General features: G+C 40.3%; 1 protein-coding gene across 3 annotated transcripts; it reads left to right on the forward strand.

The window, feature by feature from the left end:
* The first annotated feature begins 360 nt into the window (after positions 1-360).
* fktn (fukutin) lies at positions 361-12,043 on the forward strand. Of its 3 annotated transcripts, none has more exons than XM_020622495.1 (10): positions 361-649; positions 1,322-1,378; positions 3,087-3,287; positions 3,513-3,659; positions 9,522-9,652; positions 10,268-10,400; positions 10,743-10,872; positions 10,952-11,085; positions 11,276-11,400; positions 11,499-12,043. In XM_020622495.1, exons 1-10 carry the CDS (start codon positions 548-550, stop codon positions 11,710-11,712), a joined length of 1,374 nt encoding a protein of 457 aa, XP_020478151.1. In that variant the 5' UTR covers positions 361-547; the 3' UTR covers positions 11,713-12,043. The 3 variants fall into 3 exon arrangements, with proteins under 3 accessions (XP_020478151.1, XP_020478152.1, XP_020478153.1); XM_020622496.1 differs by having other exon boundaries at positions 10,952-11,024; positions 11,499-11,648; XM_020622497.1 differs by lacking the exon at positions 361-649 and adding an exon at positions 709-1,045.
* The last annotated feature ends 972 nt before the right edge of the window (positions 12,044-13,015 follow it).

Below are 13,015 nucleotides of genomic sequence, written 5' to 3' on the forward strand. Positions count from 1 at the left end.
GATATATAGAGGGACAGCGACACACTATTTGCATCGCATACAGTTTGTGAGGATTACACGATCCACCGAGAGGCACAGCAAAGTGCTGCCTCATCGCGCATCTCCTCCATGTATTTGAACGGGACATATGGAAATTCTGCTATTCTTTATTGAAAAAAATCCTTCAACATCGGATTCGAACGGCAAAAGGGCCTACAACACACACCAGCCGACAAATATTAACATTTATTATATTTTATGGTTAACTTTCTTTTCTTTTCAAGATTGACAGGGGAGGCTCTGCCTCATCTGCCTCACCTGCCTCCCCTGACCGCACGTCACTGGTTAGTTTCATTTCTGAAATAAAGCACTGGTTTCGGCATTTTATTGTGAAGGTCCCGACAGGAAACGGTCGTCAATCGGTTGTTTTAAAGATGGCGGCGGTTCTAGACGCTATGTACAGCTCGCTGTTATTTTCGTCTTTGTGAGGTTTTGCCGCCGTTAATCCCGGGCACAAAGTTCCGGTGATTGACGTCAGGAGCAGCGAGTCACCGTGCATTGTTACCGGATGCCTCGCGTGAACCGAACGTTCGTTTTGTCGCTGCTAATTGTCAGCGGTTCTCTGTTCCTGCTGTTCCAGCTGTATTACTACCGGAAGTACGTCAGCAAGGTAAGGGAATAAAATCCGAAACAATAGGCACATTCGAGATGACGCAGATCTGCACAGATTCGATCAGCAGCGATCGGCGCAGATCCGGTTCTTTTTCTGTCCGACTTGAATCCGATACGTGGGCAGCGATATTCTCACGGGATCCGGGCGACTGCACGTTGTGGCGTCATGTGCTGCAGTTCCTTCATGACAGGAAAGCCCTGGTCTCACCTGATCTGAGCGCTGATTGGTTGAGATGCTGGATCAACAACATGACGTTTTATAGAAACCTATCATCCTTTGTATAACTGGACTGCTCTGGTCCGCTGACCAATGAGGCGCAGTTAGTCTGGAATGAGCCTAATGTAAACAAAAAGGCAGAACAACGTCCAAATTTAATTTAACAGAAGTATTTTTGTAAGTGTTTATATGTGAATTTACAGAAATGTGCTGTAATGTTCCCAATGTAGGAAAGATGCCTTTTTCATGTGGAACTGAATAATACAAATTTTAAAAACCACTATAAACAACAAAATAGTGTAAACAACTGTAAAAGGAAAATGCCGTTGTCTTTAGTTACTCTAACAACTGGCTGTTATTTAAATGGCTCTTTAACACATTTTACTTTAAAAATGAAATCATCACATGTTAATTCTGCCTTTTTTTAACTTCCCAAATGCCTTTCTTCTGCAGCCTGGCCCTCAAATCTTGAGCCGAACAGGTCACCTGACTGCCAGTGACGTCCAATGGGTGAGTCAGTGCTAATGTTAGCAGCAGAACTACTGTTAGCCACACTCAGACTGCATATAAAGATGGACAACATGTTACTACTTCCCACAACTATGCAAAAGTGAAGCCAAAATATCACGAATAGAGCAGCTGCCATTTTTGCATTTTGCGACCAGATTCTGTGCAGTTGTGTTCAAGTAGTGTCAGCATTGGACTACCAACTGTCGAACTACAGAGGCCTTTTGTGATATTAACCATGATGGACAAAACTAGCCTGCATTTACAGCCTCATCATTTTTAAACTTGCACACTTTGAAGCTATTTTATTATTCTCTTCTTTTCTAACTGACACAGCTATGATCATTAGATCAGGTGACCCTAGGAGAAAAGCAGTATGCGGAAGAGCTAAGCACTATAATTCAAATTACAAGTCGGAAGGTGTGGTGGTGACGCTGAAGGCATGGGACCGTGGTGCAGTTTGTTTATAGCCTAACAATAACTTTGTACTTCTGGCAACTGTATTTGGGCTTCAAAAATGATAAAAGCTGTGGTCAGTTGTGAAGATTATCTTTCTGTATAAAACGTGTAAATGTCATAAACCATGTTTGTCGCAGAACTTATTTTCTGCAATAATCCAGATGCCTGGATCAATCCTATTGTCTTTTTGTCGTGGGAACAAGGTTGGTCTACTAGAAGGCATCATCCCTATGGCACTCTATAAACAGTTTTGTTATAACTGTCAGTTCTTATCATAAAACAAATTACATGTAAAGTATAATTTAAAAAAAAAAAGTTTCACACCCCCCTCTCTGGTCTTTTTCTGGCCCGCACATCTCTATCCAGGGCACTGGAGTTGCTGCTTTAAGGTTCACTTGTGCACGGCTGGTCTCTGGAGAAGGCTACCTGCAATTTTCAAAGAAAGGGTCACACTCATCTGTTATAATGTGAATAATTTGAATAATTAAAATCCCAAATACAATTTAAAATCCTTCTCCTAACATACAAAGCCCTTAATGACAAGGCTCCATCGTATCTTAAAGACCTCATAGAGCCTTATCATCCTAACAGAGCACTTCGCTCTCAGAGTGCAGGTTTACTTGTGGTTCCTAGAGTCCACAGAAGCAGAATGGGAGGCAGAGCCTTTAGCTATCAAGCTCTTCTCCTATGGAACCAACTCCCAGTCTCAGTTCGGGAGGCGGACACCCTCTCTACCTTTAAGATTAGACTTAAGACGTTCCTTTTTGATAAAGCTTATAGTTAGGGCTGGATCAGGTGACCATGAGCCTTCCCTTAGTTATGCTGCTATAGGCCTAGGCTGCTGGGGGGCCCCATGATGCTCTGAGTTTCTTTCCCCTCCCCTCCTGCTCTGCTCTCCTCTCCTCTCCTCTCTCTCCTTATGCTTCTATATGCCAGCACACCAGCCTCTCTCTGGGAAAAAGTTTATTTGATTTGTACGCTTGAGTTTTTAGTATGGCTCATGTCCCATCTGCTAAAATGGAGGAGGCAGGGCTTATAACCTGTACTGCAACCAGCCACCAGAGGGCAGTCAACTTGTGGTGGCTTCACTTCTGGGAGCTGTTACATCATCCATCTTTATATGCAGTCTATAATCACACTGTTAGCCAATATTATCAGTTAGCCTCCATGATATTTTATGTGCGACTCCCACTGCCCTGCTCCGTTGTGGTAGCTGTTACCATGGCAACCATCCTGTTCTTTGTTTCCGCAGCAAACAGTGAAGACATTCTTAGCATTAGCACAGCACTTCAGGCTGCCAGTGTTTCTTGTTGACACAGCCGCACTCATGCTGCTCTCTCAGGATGCTTTGCGACAGCGCGACTGGCAGGGGGGGGGGCTGCACTGTAGATTTCTGTGCACCAGCCGGCCTGTCACATCATTTGCTCTGCACGCCAACCTGTGGAAGTATGAGGTCAGTGTACTGTAATGTTTTAACAGTCCAGAGCAGCAGGATGAATTAGCAACTGTTCAGTGTTTTAAAATGCTATTTAGAATCTTTAAAACTTTATTTGTATATCTTTTATCATCTCTTCATTCACTTTATTTTTGTCTAACATTTTCTATGTCTATGTAAATTGTGTAAAATTATGAAACTATAGTTTAGTTTTCAGTAAAATGTTTTATTTTTTGCTCTCAGCCTGGCTTTCTATTGGCTGCGGAGGAGAAAGGCTTCGAGCTTCTGGAGCTAAAAGGAGAGGACCCACGATTGGCCAGTCTGGACACCCTATCAGGAGAGGAGATCCCATTGCACTTCCTGTTTCGCCTCCATGGTTATATCATCCAGGTGAGTGGGGCCACATTGCCTGATGACACTTAGCGACCACCTGGTAACCACTGAGAAACCACAACTGCTGCGGGGACACATACAGTCTGACAGCTGCTGAGCTGATTGTGAGTGGGATTTGGACATGACGACTGAGTGGACCCAGTTGGACCAGGTCGGTGTTGACCGCTGCCAGATAAATTGTTCTCAAAAAGATTTTTTTAAACATGTATGATATAAGAAATTGACATTGGCAACTGGTACGTTTCCCCTGAGGCAGATGCGCGGTAAACAAAGAAAACTCATTACTTTTAGTTTTAATATATTTGAGGCGAATTATCGATTATTTTTGTTTGGAACTTACTGCAACATGTTAACACAGCTGCAGTGGGTGACATGTTGCTTGTTTACAGTTCGCTAGCTCCTCATGCCTTGAGATCTTGCACATGTGCAGTTACATCTTGCTTTACTTCAGACCACAGACATATTCTTCAGACGCTGTAAAAAGTTATGGTTGTTTGAAGCTCTGGGGGCAACACACACACCAGTCTGGTGTTTGGTAATGAAGAAACATGTTCCTCAGTGCAGACGTGTGTTTAATTGTCTCTGGACAACTGAGGTCTAGGACGCAGACAAATCAGCTGATCCAGGTTGGAGAAGGACATTAATGGTGAGTGGAGGCACTCACTGTTGGCTTTAGTCTCTGCGTGGGGACAGTGAAAGGACTCTGTCCTTTAAGGCTGTATGAAGGCCACGATATGCTAACCCCTGGACACAGGAATAAAGCTTAACCTCTCACACTAAGGTGGTATATTTGAAACATATTAAAGCTCCAAACAGTATTTGAGGTCTTATGATGGAAATATTCACCCAGTAATTGACTACCATGAACCTACGAACAGAGTTCCCTGCAGACCTCCCTCTTTCATGTTATTAATTCAGGATAAGACCACATACCTCCCAAATAACAACAACCTGCAGTTTATTGTGGCAGCTACCTCCTTAAACCCTCAGATGTCACTGTACTGAGAAATTTTTATAAGCCAGTACACTCTGGCTCTTTGAGGAAGTGTTAAATTTAGTCTGAAATAACCAATAAAAGTCATGACAGTGGCCATTTAAGACCATATTTGCTTTGCATAGTATTTAGTTGACATAAGATGTTATTAAGAATAGGATATTTAAATGGCAGTTTGTATTTTGTAATAAGTAAACAGCTGGGTATTTTGTATAAAATATTTTCTGATATAACTTTATAAACATCACCTCCCTTCTCAACAGCCAGCTGGTTGGTATGGAATTCACCCAAGCAACAAGCCCAATCAGAAAAGTGCGGCTTGTGTTGTCGCCGCTAGGTTTTTGACTAGTTCGTTTTAGATTGTTTTTAAATGACTGAAAATTATGTCAATATTTCAGTGTCAATTTCAATCATCACTGATTCCCTTTTCAGGAAGCTGCATTTAAACTAGTTTTATTATAGTCTTAAACAGTATTTAACATTACCACTTAAAAGTGTAAACCCACTAAAATCATAAGAATTAATAACATCAAACTTGACTCAATAAAACAGAGTTTTAAACCTTTTCAGGAATTTTATATAGAAGCTTAAGAGTTACGGCAAAGCAGCAAGCAATAAGATATAAACCTTAAAATTATCAATAAATGTCTTGATTGGCTTGCAACCTAAATAAATCAACAACTGTTATCTATAAACATCACTTTAAAATATTATACTGATTAAAATTATTCTGGTTGAGCTAAACTCTTGGTCTGAATAAAAGTCAAAGGTGTTCTCACTGAATCCTGTTCTCAGCTGGCTTTAGGTGGGGTGGTAGCAGGATGATCAATCATTTGTTCCTCTTTTTCCTTTTGGCAAGGATTCAAGCTTTTAAAAGGAAAAAAATAATAAATAAACAGAAAAATCAGAACTCATCAGAACAGCCGCAGCCTACTCACTCTTTCGGCTGTCTTCCTTCAGTCACTCGGTCTTCTGGAAGTCAGAAAATCAACCGGACAGAGCCTCCAGCTGCAACTGTGAAGGAATACTCTCATTCCTCTTTTTGCCAGGGTTTTTAAAGGATTCTGGTCAGTAGACTTGGTCCTTCCATCCAACCAGATGCCACAGTATGCACTTAATACCTATTTTGGCACGCACAACGTTGTTCTTCAGAACTCGTTTGCATTTTGCGTACTTGTCAGTGTTCAACTGCTCATGACTGCTTTTGACCAGTTGTGAAGGGAAACGTCTCTTCTCTTAGGAAAGTAAATCATCCTAACCCAATAAAAATTCAGGAAACTCACATCTGATTGAACTGCAATAGCATTTTAATAATTTTCCTCTCCTCCCCAGCTCCTCTTGCTGTTTCTTGTAAATATTCTTGCTGTTCTTGTGTGAATTCTAACTGAAAAGAGACAATTTATTCAATAGTCTCCCCCCCCATTGACTTTCGCAGAAACTTCTTTTCCTTTTTTCCTGAACCAGAGAACCTTAGCGTTACTTATGTGCACTGTGTAGGTACGTCCCCTGTATTTACATGTCTTGACCAGTACTGGGTAGTACCTGGTTCCAGGATATGTGTTTCCGGACATCCAGATCCATCCAACCTTGTAAGTGGATCTTCTTGACTTTTTTTGGCCAATGATTCCAAGATCTTGTGCTCGATCTTGACTGAGACGGATGTTTTGTCTCCCTTGTCTCTCACGACTCCCAGGATTTTGTACATTTTCTCGCATGGAATACAGTTAATTAGACCTGGAATGTGTTGTCCTGAGTTCATGTTAGGTATTTCAGTAAATTTTATTTGAGCTAAAATTGTTTAATAATCTTGGAAATATATTAATGTAATGTGAGGTTCAGTTAGGGTTGCACAGAAACAGCTGTAGAAATGCCCTTACTTTTTACCTTTATACTTTGAGTATATTTCAGAGCCTGTACTTTTTTACTTTTACTCAAGTAAAAAGTTAGAATCAGTACTTTTACCAGAGTATTTCTTTTACACAGGTATCTGATTAACGAATGTGTGTACTTTTCTGCTGGCAAGTAAAAAGGGCCGTAGTGTGAAAATGCACTGGACGACAGCTATACAGGAGAGTGAGCGCCTCCACAGCATCAAATCAAAGACACAACAGGACTGATAGTACACTCTACACCACACGTTGTCCAATCCTCTGCATCCAGGATCTCAAACTCTGAGCCTTTTTCCTCTTTTTGTCCTTTTCAGCACACCCTGCTCTGCATATAAACATGCAAACTGCCACTCGGGAGTGTTTGTTTTGTCTACAAGGATGTGAGAATTGCCGTGATCTCGCGGGATTTGCAGGTTCATCTACTGCCAGATGTTCCAGCTGTTACCAGACAGTGGTTCAATGTTGTATGGAATTCACCCAAGCAACAAGCCCAATCAGAAAAGTGCGGCTTGTGTTGTCGCCGTTAGGTTTCAGCAGCCAGGCAGCTTGTTAACACCGCTAGGTTGCTACTGCCTGTTTTAACTTTCTGAGACACTGTTGAGAAAGTTGGCATACTATTAATACTGTTGATTGTTGAACAATATGATTAAACTCATTATCAAGTTGTGTTCTAAAATAGGGCGATTGAATTATAATGTGTGTAATTTAATGAGTAAACAATTGACTAGTTCGTTTTAGATTGTTTTTAAATGACTGAAAATTATGTCAATATTTCAGTGTCAATTTCAATCATCACTGATTCCCTTTTCAGGAAGCTGCATTTAAACTAGTTTTATTATAGTCTTAAACAGTATTTAACATTACCACTTAAAAGTGTAAACCCACTAAAATCATAAGAATTAATAACATCAAACTTGACTCAATAAAACAGAGTTTTAAACCTTTTCAGGAATTTTATATAGAAGCTTAAGAGTTACGGCAAAGCAGCAAGCAATAAGATATAAACCTTAAAATTATCAATAAATGTCTTGATTGGCTTGCAACCTAAATAAATCAACAACTGTTATCTATAAACATCACTTTAAAATATTATACTGATTAAAATTATTCTGGTTGAGCTAAACTCTTGGTCTGAATAAAAGTCAAAGGTGTTCTCACTGAATCCTGTTCTCAGCTGGCTTTAGGTGGGGTGGTAGCAGGATGATCAATCATTTGTTCCTCTTTTTCCTTTTGGCAAGGATTCAAGCTTTTAAAAGGAAAAAAATAATAAATAAACAGAAAAATCAGAACTCATCAGAACAGCCGCAGCCTACTCACTCTTTCGGCTGTCTTCCTTCAGTCACTCGGTCTTCTGGAAGTCAGAAAATCAACCGGACAGAGCCTCCAGCTGCAACTGTGAAGGAATACTCTCATTCCTCTTTTTGCCAGGGTTTTTAAAGGATTCTGGTCAGTAGACTTGGTCCTTCCATCCAACCAGATGCCACAGTTTGCACTTAATACCTATTTTGGCACGCACAACGTTGTTCTTCAGAACTCGTTTGCATTTTGCGTACTTGTCAGTGTTCAACTGCTCATGACTGCTTTTGACCAGTTGTGAAGGGAAACGTCTCTTCTCTTAGGAAAGTAAATCATCCTAACCCAATAAAAATTCAGGAAACTCACATCTGATTGAACTGCAATAGCATTTTAATAATTTTCCTCTCCTCCCCAGCTCCTCTTGCTGTTTCTTGTAAATATTCTTGCTGTTCTTGTGTGAATTCTAACTGAAAAGAGACAATTTATTCAATAGTCTCCCCCCCCATTGACTTTCGCAGAAACTTCTTTTCCTTTTTTCCTGAACCAGAGAACCTTAGCGTTACTTATGTGCACTGTGTAGGTACGTCCCCTGTATTTACATGTCTTGACCAGTACTGGGTAGTACCTGGTTCCAGGATATGTGTTTCCGGACATCCAGATCCATCCAACCTTGTAAGTGGATCTTCTTGACTTTTTTTGGCCAATGATTCCAAGATCTTGTGCTCGATCTTGACTGAGACGGATGTTTTGTCTCCCTTGTCTCTCACGACTCCCAGGATTTTGTACATTTTCTCGCATGGAATACAGTTAATTAGACCTGGAATGTGTTGTCCTGAGTTCATGTTAGGTATTTCAGTAAATTTTATTTGAGCTAAAATTGTTTAATAATCTTGGAAATATATTAATGTAATGTGAGGTTCAGTTAGGGTTGCACAGAAACAGCTGTAGAAATGCCCTTACTTTTTACCTTTATACTTTGAGTATATTTCAGAGCCTGTACTTTTTTACTTTTACTCAAGTAAAAAGTTAGAATCAGTACTTTTACCAGAGTATTTCTTTTACACAGGTATCTGATTAACGAATGTGTGTACTTTTCTGCTGGCAAGTAAAAAGGGCCGTAGTGTGAAAATGCACTGGACGACAGCTATACAGGAGAGTGAGCGCCTCCACAGCATCAAATCAAAGACACAACAGGACTGATAGTACACTCTACACCACACGTTGTCCAATCCTCTGCATCCAGGATCTCAAACTCTGAGCCTTTTTCCTCTTTTTGTCCTTTTCAGCACACCCTGCTCTGCATATAAACATGCAAACTGCCACTCGGGAGTGTTTGTTTTGTCTACAAGGATGTGAGAATTGCCGTGATCTCGCGGGATTTGCAGGTTCATCTACTGCCAGATGTTCCAGCTGTTACCAGACAGTGGTTCAATGTTGTCCACAGTGTTTACTCAGTTGTAAAGTGTGTGCTGCTTCCTGGCCTTCAAGAACAAAAAATCTGTGCAAGTTGGAGGAAACAGTCTTTAAGTGTGGCTGTGTCCGCAACTTTAGAAACATGGCAGATAAGTCAGGAGTCATCTTCAGCATCATCAAGTCATATTTGTTTCAGGTTTTTGCTTTGGGTGTTTCAGGTCAACTGTTTCACTTGATTTTGTTAAGGTTGGGTGTGTTTTGTCCCAGGTGGTGTTCCTGTACGAGCGTAGTGGGAACTACCTGTGGCATGGAGCGTTACGCCTCAAATCAAACATGGACCGAAGCTTCGCTCCGTTCAAACTGCTCGACTACGGACATCACGCTGGAGCTTATGACAGGTAAAACTCTTGTGATTATACACGTTATGTGTGTGTGTGTAAAATTTAACACCGCATTGCTGAGTGAGCTTTCTGTATCATCCATCTAAATTTAATAAAACGACTAATCGAATAATTAGGACTAGAGATGATTGATTCTCTGATTCTCAGCATCAGCACCGATCGGGGCATATTTCACAGTGATCGGTGCTGATGCCAATGCTTAGTATCGAATCGGGACTTCTCTAGTAAACACAAGTATCACATCAGAATCGGTATCTGCACATACTTATTGTTAAAGGAATTGGATCGGGACCCCAATATTACATTACAAATTATAATTGCATTGTTTATAGAGCACTTTTCAAAACAAAATGACAAAATGTTTTACTGTAAAAACAAAAATGAAAACTTATGAAATATAAAACGAGATCAAATTATTTAAATATTTTGTAGAAATTCCACTAGTTAAGAAACCGATCATAGAAGTGACTAAGAGGTACCCAGTGAAGACCAGTGCCATGTGGTTGCTGCTCAGAGATCGTTGTGGCCTGTGTTGAGGTGGTCGTCCATGGCGTCAGACAGTCCTGCTCTATAAATGTGTCTTAATAATCTTCCGGTGTATTTGCTCTGAAGACCGGACCTGGTCCTGACCGTCCTGGATGGCCTCGATGTTCGAGTCCCACGCAACATTTCCCGCTTCCTGTCTGAACAGCGACATGCCCGCTTCCTGGAGTGCCGTTACCATGATGCCCGCAACTTCCTGCAGGTCAGACTGAGCACTGAGCTTTTACTGCAATAGAACAAACAGGAAACTGTGGGAAAAATACATTTTGAAAATGAGAAGAAAAATCCTCAAACTAAGAAACAAAATGATGTAGAGAAATGTCTGAAAAAGTGAACATTAATAAAGAATTAAAATACTAATTTAAAGGTAAAATATAGAAAATCAAACCTTAAAAATTACAGTGTTTTATATAAGTAAGGAAGAAGGGGCAGGACAGCCTGTCGCCTCACAGCAAGAAGGTAAACCCTGCGTGTAAATGTATAGTAATATAATATAATCTTTAAAAAAAATGTCTTTCTCATTGTCCACTGTGTGTGAATGCAGCTCTACCCTGACGATATGTCGCCAGCGGCTGTGGATTTTCGGAGGAATGCAAAGTCCTTGCTTCATTTAGCCGCTCAAACGCTTGCTCACCTCAACATCCCATTCTGGCTCAGCAGCGGCACCTGTCTGGGTAATGTGCTAACACGCTAGCATGCTAACATCACAGCATAATAATAAATGTAATAATAAATGTATCTCGTGTTCTGCAGGATGGTTCAGGCAGTGCAGTGTTATCTCGTACAGTCATGACGTAGATGTTGGGATTTTCATTATTGACTTCAGGTCAGACATTATTGCAGCATTCAGAGATGCCGGGCTGTCGCTCAAACACAAGTTTGGAAAGGTCAAAACTGCATTTTCTTCAGTTTTTCTCCTTTTTATTGAATTGTACATTTTATATTTAAAACTTTGTCTTTACAACTGTTCAATTTCATCAGTATATTAGAACTCTTAATTTAGCTATTCAATTAATTTAAATTCTAAATACTGTGCATATTTTTCATGAAGCAGATGTGTTTTATTTTGAAGTGCAGGTGGAGGACAGCCTGGAGCTGTCTTTTCTCAGTGAGGACATCAAACTGGACATTTTCTTTTTTTATGAAGATGGAGACATTGTTTGGAATGGAGGAACACAGGCAAAGAGTGGCAGGAAGTTTAAGTAAAGATGATTTCCATTTGTTTTTCAAGTTTATTGTGTTTCTTCTGACAGGATTGTCTGTGTAAATCTTTTAACTGGTTCTTTGTGTTTTCCGTCAGGTACGTCTTCCCTCGCTTCTCGCTCTGCTGGACAGAGTTTCTTGAGCTGAAAGTTCGCATTCCGTGTGAAACACTTGATTATGTGATGGCAAACTACGGCACCTCGTGGAGTGTCCCGGTGAGGGCCTGGGACTGGAAGTCGTCACCAAGCAACGTGCAGGAAAACGGGGTGTGGCCTCCATCTGAGTGGGCGGACCTTGTTCAAGTTTACTGAGAGGAAACCGCAAAGACACGATGGAAAATTACATCAGTACTGAAGCGTCTAAGTGAAAAGCTCAAAGGTGAAGTGTTTTTTCTGCAGCCCTTGTCAGCTCTGTTACATAATAAGTTGTGTGTGTGATCAATTTTGTACTGTATAACTTTATTTGAGTTTATATTAAAATTATTAAGTGAAAGACAATTTGAACTGTGTAATAATTTATTAAGTTAGTAGACTGTGTAGGCTGCTACTGTGCATATAACACCCCCCACAGAGGATGTCAGATCTGAGTGGACTTTAGTCATTCTTCTCTAAAGATTCTGCCTCTAAATCAAATAAATCAATCAGAGACTTCATGCTTGTCCTTTTTACTGTAGAAGAAACTTTTCCAATTTTTTAAACTATTGTAAAGAGAAATTCTACCTTATATATCTCTGTGTTGACAAAATCAGTAAATAAGAAGTAGAAGTAACTAGGGGGTAATTGGGGTATTCCACAAAGCAGGTTGGCAAACTCAGAACTTTACTCTGAACTGTATGCTGACCAGCCTGGAGCTAGAAAACTCTGAGCTTCTATTTCCACAACAGCTGGTCAGAGTCTGGTCAGTCAACTTTGAATGTGCTCAGGCTGGGTCATCCCAAGACCTGCTCTGTTCCTGCTCTAAGGACGGAGAAGGCATTATCAGTGATAAATGGGTAAAGCCCAAGTCTGTTATATGAAGAAACAACTTCCTGGTCGACCGAGGATGTTCCAAGTTTCTTATACTGGCTCTGAGGAGTGAGGAAGCTGTTGGAGGAGCCATGAGTGAAGATACATGAGACCATTATGTAGAAGACTTTTACAAACCAACACATGGCAATTGGATGGGTTAGGGTTCAGATGAAGGATCAGAGGAAAGGACATCTTGTGTCCTTAATAATGTTTTTAGATAGATAGATAGATAGAAATACTTTATTAATCCCAATCTGGGAAATTGCATTGTTTCAGCAGCGGTTCAAAATCAATATCAAACACACATACCAATAAATAGAATAAATAACTCACTAAAAATATAAAACAAAATATAAAATACGTTAAAAAGTTAAAAACAAACCCAACACAATCAAATACATATACATAATCACATGATGAATGAAACATATGCAAATATATACAAAGCTGATTCAGTAAACAATTACTCTCAATCCAGGAATCGTCTAATGCTCCAAGATGATGTGTTGTACAAATTAATGGAGTAAGGCAGGAAAGATTTCCTATAACGTGCTTTACGGCAACGAAGCTGTCTAAATCTTTTAGAGAAGGAGCTCCGCTGTCTATC

This window comes from Monopterus albus, unplaced genomic scaffold (genome assembly GCF_001952655.1).
Source record: "Monopterus albus unplaced genomic scaffold, M_albus_1.0 scaffold281.1, whole genome shotgun sequence".
In the NCBI taxonomy this organism is placed as follows: Eukaryota; Metazoa; Chordata; class Actinopteri; order Synbranchiformes; family Synbranchidae; genus Monopterus; species Monopterus albus.

Excerpts from the sequence above, each read along its gene's own strand:
- fktn (XM_020622495.1), top strand. The coding sequence starts at position 548 with ATGCCTCGCGTGAACCGAACGTTCGTTTTGTCGCTGCTAATTGTCAGC. Across the intron at positions 10,401-10,742 it reads ATGCCCGCAACTTCCTGCAG|CTCTACCCTGACGATATGTC; the intron begins GTCAGACTGAGC and ends GTGTGAATGCAG. Across the intron at positions 11,401-11,498 it reads AAGAGTGGCAGGAAGTTTAA|GTACGTCTTCCCTCGCTTCT; the intron begins GTAAAGATGATT and ends GTTTTCCGTCAG.